Source organism: Suillus subaureus (assembly GCF_016647635.1).
Source record: "Suillus subaureus strain MN1 chromosome Unknown BJ212scaffold_405, whole genome shotgun sequence".
Lineage (NCBI taxonomy): Eukaryota > Fungi > Basidiomycota > Agaricomycetes > Boletales > Suillaceae > Suillus > Suillus subaureus.
Window position 1 is genome coordinate 1 of NW_024538961.1, and position 7,775 is coordinate 7,775.

Consider the following 7,775-nt stretch of genomic DNA (forward strand, 5'->3'; position numbering starts at 1 on the left):
GCCCAAGCTACACAGGTCAATAAGCATCAGGCGCTGCCTATGACCTTCAAAACGGGCGATCAGGTGCTGCTTGCAACCAAACACCATTGTCGAGAGTACATCCAAAAAGGCAACAACTGTGTCACCAAATTCATGCTGTGATACAGTGGACCCTACATGGTGCTCAATGCTCATCCAGAAACTTCAACATATACAGTGGCTCAAAAAACTGTCCGCATGTTTTGACATTTTTCACTATCTATGATATTGTGTGAGAACTCACAAATGCCTCAAGGACATGCTTATACCACATTGTAGTATGGCTTCAGGGCTTTCATTTGAGCCCTACACGTGGGAATCGGTGAGATATGGTGGAGATACAAGGCTTACAAAACCATGACTCATGCAGACAGTTTTTTGAGCACATATTAAAACTATATAAATCATCATTTATGACACCATAAAAATCATGCCACCATTAAATAAATTATAAAGTGGTGTCATTATGTTCATTTTAAAACCATATCTAACTATACAAACCAAAAATTTCCATATGTCATGGTTATATTCACCATGAAAGCCACCCCCCCTGCTCAAAGGGATAATATCCTCTCTCTTTCCTATTCTGGCCTCTCTGCTTGTCAAATTTCCTCTAGAACTGGAGTATGCAAGTCCACTGTGGCCAAGTTCATCAAAGAAAGTCACACAGACAAGGAAAACTTCTGTGAAGGGTGTCCATCCAAGCTCATCTCTACTGATAGGAGGGCTATTATTCAACATATCACTACAGGAAAGGCTGATAATGCTGTCCAGGTCACCTATTACATCAATTCCACCATCACATTCCCTGTCTCTTCACACACTGTGAGAAACATTCTCAAGACAGCTCATCTCAGGTCAGTAACAAGGAAGAAAAGGCTCTCCTCTCTATCACACATAAACAGAGATGACTAACCTTTGCCTTAGCCCATCAGAATTGGATTACATGGACTGGAAGCATGTTATATGATCATATAAGACCACAATAAATAGGATTGGGTCAGATGGCAAGGTATATATGTGAAACAAGAAGGGTGCTAGTCCTCTCTGCCCTGAAGCCATACTACAATGTGGTATAAGCATGTCCTTGAGGCATTTGTGAGTTCTCATCCAATATCATAGATAGTGAAAAATGTCAAGACATGCGGACAGTTTTTGAGCCACTGTATTGTAGACATCAATTCAAATGTACATCTTATAGAGCTAATTGTCCAGTCAAGCTCAAATCCTAGACTCATGACCAGCCTAGTACTCGAATTCAAGTACTATTTGCACCTTGCCCACACTAGATCACAACTCCTAATATCTCTCTCAATTTCTGGAGGCTACATGTCATTCTGACTGGCTGTGCAGTAGCAGATGCTGACTGGCTAGCAATAATGTTGGCATGCACAGCAACCTTGTGTACATCCTCATATGTGCAATCAGACAAGCACCCACTCACTTGTCCTTCAACTGCATTCCACAACCATCGCATGAGCTTGTTATAACAAAATAGATTAAAACATTCGTTCATCCATCCCATCTCCATCACACTTCATTCTTTCCATCGCTCAACAGTTTGATCGTTTCATGACCCAAGTCTTGTCACAACTTACAAGCCTTGATTCAAAGCCTTGTACGTTGTCCCTGAAGATAACTGTCACCTGGATGGTTTCTAACAGCACCCTCGAACCTGGCTAGTACTTTCAGTTGGTTCATTGCATCTCGCATATCACAACCTTCGTCACAAATGAGTGGCAATCAATGTCAGTACTTCTGTCTCTTAAGTCTCGCATGCTCTCTGACCTCTTAAACAGTTCTTGAAGGAACTTGGGCAAAGCTGCCTGAGGTCACTGTCAAGGGTGCTCAATATAACTCCTGTGAGCATCAGCCCCACCCGAAATGTTTGCAAGGGACTCAGGTGGATCTCCTCAAACATATCCATGGATTCCTGGACAACACAGAGAATAATAAACTCATTTGGCTACATGGCACAGCTGGCATTGGAAAGTCTGCCATTGCATTTACAGTAGCTGAGAAGATGAGAGGTCTAAAAATGACCAAAGAGACGAATGTCAAAAAGCAGCTAGCAGGAACATTCTTTTTCTTGTGCAAGCACACCAAACATTGTACAGCTGGATATTTCTTTGCGACACTTATCTACCAGCTTGCCACCAATTTTCCAAGTATCCAGCAAGGTGTGAACAGAGCCATCCACAACAACCCCACTCTACTAGACCCAGACACACCTCTCTGCAACCAGATGGAGGCTTTCTTTCTCCAACCCCTCCGGAAACTTCAACTCAGATTGCGCAGATGTCTGCCTTTGTTGTTTGTTGTCGATGCACTTGATGAATGCATGTCTGAACCCGAGCTCACTAATCTCATCCTTTCCCTTGCACAGGCTCTTTGTGAGCTTGATCTTCCCATAACCCACATTCTGTTCACAAGTTGCTCGGAATCTCATATTTCTAATGCCTTTCAGAACAAAGAGGTGCGCTTGTTGGTGTGGGAGATACCCATGAGAACTTCTGGGGAGGGTGGCATCATTTTGTTGGATGGTGCAGACATTGACAACAACATCTGTACTTTCTTGTGGTATTCCTTCAGAGAGCTGGAAAGTTGCCATCCCAATTTCCCACAGCCATTGGAGGTTGACCTTGTGAGGCTGGCAAGCCAAGCGGGTAGATGTTTCATCATGGTGTCTATGATGATGAAGTTTATTATTGACAATGAAGACAAGGATCCACATGATCAGTTACAGCTGATGCTCAAGCTGACAAGTGAGCTGCTGCCAGGAATGGAGGTGTATAAGTTATATGATTGTATCCTGTCCATGTGTGCCGACCCCATGTGGGCATACCTGCATTTGTCCATTGTTGCCACCCTCACAGACCCTCTTCCCATCTCGCAAATCTCAACACTTCTTGGTCCTGGTTTGGGAAGGGACATGCAGACAATGCTAATACAGCTATGGTCTGTCATGAATATTCCTACTGACATCAGTCTCCCTGTGAATGTATATCACTCATCCATTCATGACTATGTCTCTGACCCCTCAAACTGCAGCCTCCCTGAAGTGCACAGCATGTCATTACCCCATTCCTTACTTGCTGATGCCTCTCTACACTTGATGATGAAAGAGATTCAAGAAAGCACAGCCCTTTTGGATGCACTCTCAGAATTGGAGAAGCAAAGCAATGTTATGCAACCTGAGGACCCCCATAGGTTAAAAGACTCATTAGTGTTCCTTGTTCAGCAACAAAAGCCACTGTCAGCTATCATCTGGATGATGTGGCTCCGAGGAGATCGCACTTCAGATTTACAATCTTGGCTGCAGACCTGGGAGGGACAAGACTGGCTGTGGAAGCCAGAAGTACGAAACTTGCTGCAGACACAGGGAAGACAAGACTTGCCACAGGCGCAGGGAGGATCACATTTGTGGTGGGACTTTGGAAGATCATACTAGTTGCAGAACCAGAAAGAAGAAATGCTGCAGATCCTGGAAGCACCATTCCAGTTGATATTCTGGCTGACATTCTAGCTGATTGTCATATCCCACAATCTGGACCCATGTTCCATCATATTCCCACGCCTTCCAAGCCTACATCTGGACCCCACTTCATATCCAACTCATTCCCAGATCCCCTTCCACTGTGTGCTCCACACCTCAGCAGGATTGACTCCACTCCAGATTTACCCCTGAGCTCTGGACCTCCAGATCCTCACTGCTAGCCTGATCCGCACCACCCTATCCTGTCCACCCTATGTGCACTCTATCCAGCAAGACATCTGGACTTCACCTCATCTCAGATTCTGGACTATATCCACCTCCTCATATCCTGGTCCTGTATCCACCTTGTCTTCCAGATCCCCAGATCTCTGGACCTCCAGATATTAACTCCAGACCTATTCCCACCCTCTGTCCAAGATCCTGCACCTATCCCCATTTAGGCATCTCTACCTTTCCAGCCCTCAGTTACCTCTTCTTCCATCTTGCTTATTGATCCTTGTACAAGTCTTCATCTCCAAGTTCATTTACTTATGTTCCATCTTACTTACTAATGTGTTTCCACATGCTCATACATAGCCTTGCTCCTTTGTTTACTGATCCCCTCAGATATTGTTCAGTATATAACCCCTGTAGATACTCCTGTAATTCCTTAGTTTGAATATCAACTTAGACTTGCCCAATCCTCTCTTGGACTTTGGTCCACCTAAGTCTGTCCTACCCATCAGGCCTAGGGATTGATTCCCTAGGCCAGAGCTCCACCTTTCCGGCACTTACCCTCTTTCTGGACTTAGGTCCAATCCCTGTCTCTCCAACTCTACCTTAGGGTAGTCTACCTCTGTTTGTTTCTACATTGGACTTCATCCAATGTAGCCCCTATTCCTTCCAGACCTCCGGACCTCCTGTCCCTCATACCTCCAGACATCCTGTCCCTCATACCTCCAGGCATCCTGTCCTTCAGACGTTCCATCCTCCTAACCCTCAGACATCCTATCCTCCTGTCCTTCATACCTCTGAACATCCTGTCCCTCATACCTCCAGGCATCCTGTCCTTCAGACGTTCCATCCTCCTAACCCTCAGACATCCTATCCTCCTGTCCTTCATACCTCTGAACATCCTGTCCCTCATACCTCCAGGCATCCTGTCCTTCAGATGTTCCATCCTCCTAACCCTCAGACATCCTATCCTCCTGTCCTCCTGTCCTCCTGTCCTCTGGACCTTTGGACCTCCTATCCTTCCATCCTGTTTCCTGTAGAAGTATTACCTTGCAGTGGGAACTCTCCTGAGCACTTCCTGTGTTCCTCCAGAACTCTCCCACGCTCCTCTGGACATTTCCCACACTCCTCTGGAAGTCCTCTAGCACTCTCCAGCAGAGTAGCCAGCCTCCAGAAGTCCTCCGGACTTTGTCAGACCATCATTGGACCTCATACAAAATGAAGGGCACATACTCGGGTAAGGGGCACAGCGTACGAGCTGAGGCCAAGCCCCTCTGAGTCAGTCTCTCTCCCCTTTGAGCAACATGGTTCTTAACACTGATGCTGGAACAATCATTCAGGCAGCTGATCCTGAGAAGACAATTTCAGCCACTGATCACAGAAGAATGACACTGGCTGCAAACCCAGGGAGGACAACACTGGCTGCAGATCCAGGAAGGACAACACTGGCTGCAAACCCAGGAAGGATGGGACTGGCTGCAGACCCAGGGAGGATGAGACTGGCTGCAGACCCAGGGAGGACAAGATTGGCTACAGACCCCAGGAGGACAAAACTGGCTGCTGACCCAAGGAGGGGAAGACTGGCTGCTGACCCAGAAAGGAAGAGACTGGCTGCAGACTCCCCATGGTCAAGCATGGCAATCCACTCCTGCTGCCTCTGTTTGGGTGACAATGGAGGAATTCATGAGGACATTGGAAGCAACCAATGAGTATATCATTATCAACGACGTGCCTTTACTGCCAGCTTTCCAAGTAATCCAGCAGTTCAAGACCTTGCCAGATTTCTTGATGTTTCCAGTCTTCCTGGCATTAAGACACCAGCATCATTCTACCTCTGCATTACCAAAAAGTCATCCTCTACCAGACAGGGAGATAATTCATGCTATGAATACCTTTCAGAGGTTCACAAATGAAGCACAGGAACAAAGTCAATCAGCTTCCAACGCTCTCAAGTACGCCTGTCACAACTGGGTTGTACATCTCTCGCATGCTCCCCATCCATGGGATGACATGCTCAACCATATATTCCAGGCTTTTTGGAACAATCATTCTATCCCCTGGCTGGAAATGGAGTGGTGTTTGAAGGGTCTGCAGTCTTGCCTTGTCATCTTATCTGAAGGGCAGAAATTCATAAAGGTGCGTGTTTCAACTATTCGAAGGAGCCACAACTGATGTCGCCTTATGTTCCATGATATCTAGTCCATGACATGATGCATCGGAATTCTCTCTTATATTCAGTCTGGACTCTTGAGCTGTTGACGTGCAGCCCAGCGCTAGCACTCGAATCCTACTCCATTGTCAATGTGTGCTTATAAGCCACAGGCAGGCGAGATTAGCATTGGTGCCAGCAAGTAACGTAGTATATTGTGTGGTACGATAGATAACGTGATGTTCTCCACTCCTTGTTATGAAAAATGTTATCTCAAGTACCTACGAACGTTAGATCTATTGTTGATACTAGCCTCGAGCTCTTGAGCAATGGTATGTTCAAAAAGCCCGTTCGCGCTATCATAGAGGTCGCGAATCACTCATAGCTATAGTTTGATGACATGACTGTATTTTTTACATCTGCTGTTTAGATCAAGTATGATTCGCCCATCTCGTAATGTATAGTATCTCATAGACTGGTAAAGCACCACGTCACCAGTGGTGTATAGAATAGAGAAACCGAAAGCCCTGCCATTGGACTACAATCGATTGCCATGGACAAGTAAATCCAAAGCAGCGCCTGATGTAATCTGAAATTCGTTGGTTCTTCGACAGCCGGCCTTGCACACGGACAATGTTCGCCGACATCTTGTTGCTTGTTGCTTTGTGGGTTTAGCGGGACACAAGCCACGACCTTTGGATGCACTGGTCACTTGATTCTTCCCGTCAGTAATCATCTTCGGCGCTTCACGCAAGGCGAATGCTTTTGCGAGATGACCGATATGAATCAGAAGGTGTCGGACATGGAAGACGTGTTTCTCGTTTGAGGGATGGGTCGCATATGCCCTCATGTGAGAAGTAAATACTCTCCGAGCAAGTTCAGCGTACTGCAAAGACGACATCAGCACACGCTCGACTTCCTCTCCAAACCAATATTACCGCATTGCACCGCAAAACCCACCGTGTAAAAGGAAGTTGAACTTCTGTCACACGTCCCTCGTACTCCAAGCCCTTGCCGCCAAAACCCTTCGCCAAAACGTCCTCGATGCTTGCCCCTTCAAGAGTGATGTTGACTTTGTCACCGTCAGACGTTTCTTCCGTCATATCGCCCTTCATCTCCCTCCACCCTTTTCACCCATTCGGATTCGCTGGGCGCGACGATGTTCCAAGCTTCACCCTTCCTGCGCGTGCTATCTGTCACACCTTGTACACGTATTCAGTTGCACCACCTTTGGTGGGCAGGTCTTGCTGTATGACTGTGCGAACAAGGGATAGGTCAGGACCATGGGATGCCGCAGATCTGCAAAGAAGAAGAGAGGCTGCGGGAGCATTTCTTGAACCTTAAGGAAGGAATAGACGTAGAGGCGAGACGGAATGGTGTAGGACTCCAGGGAACCGTGAAGACGGAAGACTGGGGTACCTGGAAGGAGCGAATGCTGCGCAGCGATTTTATTGCCCTCTTGCACTTTCTCCTCTTCAGTAGATTCGTCGGTCTCGTTATATTCGTCGTCACTCGCCCGGATAGTGTTGTTGGCAGAACTCGAGTGCAAGGGGGGTGGCAGAATCTGGCAGAACTCTTGGACATCCGAGACTCACGGAGATATGATTTAGATGTGATAACACAGATGATGTGAATTTGATAGAGCACGAAACCCGACTGTTGACTCCCTAAAGTAAGATCATGATGGTGCTCAGCGCTCGGCCCTCGACCGAGCCTCGTGATGTAGATGACCTTCTTGCAGATCCAAAGAGTATACATTGCCACTGAATTCGCGGTTCTCGAAGAGTTGAAAAGGACTGAAAAAGTTCAGAGCATTGACGAAGTTGAAGTGCAATTGTAAAGGGAGATGCTTTTGCGAGTTAGATCGGGTTGTGAGGGAATGCTGGGGTCGGATGTTGG

The 7,775-nt window shown here is 46.7% G+C and overlaps 2 protein-coding genes across 2 annotated transcripts; one reads left to right on the plus strand and one right to left on the minus strand.

Moving 5' to 3' along the window:
- Window positions 1-1,861: 1,861 nt before the first annotated feature.
- On the plus strand, window positions 1,862-2,299 carry BJ212DRAFT_1218380 (uncharacterized protein; the record flags this gene model as incomplete). The annotated part of the gene is made up of 1 exon (XM_041329334.1): window positions 1,862-2,299. A coding segment is annotated over one exon (438 nt), but the record flags the coding sequence as incomplete, so codon positions are not given.
- A 4,115-nt stretch (window positions 2,300-6,414) lies between these two features.
- Window positions 6,415-6,777, minus strand: BJ212DRAFT_1292261 (uncharacterized protein; the record flags this gene model as incomplete). The annotated part of the gene is made up of 1 exon (XM_041332140.1): window positions 6,415-6,777. The coding sequence occupies one exon, from the start codon at window positions 6,775-6,777 to the stop codon at window positions 6,415-6,417; it is 363 nt and encodes a 120-aa protein (XP_041185066.1).
- Window positions 6,778-7,775: the final 998 nt, after the last annotated feature.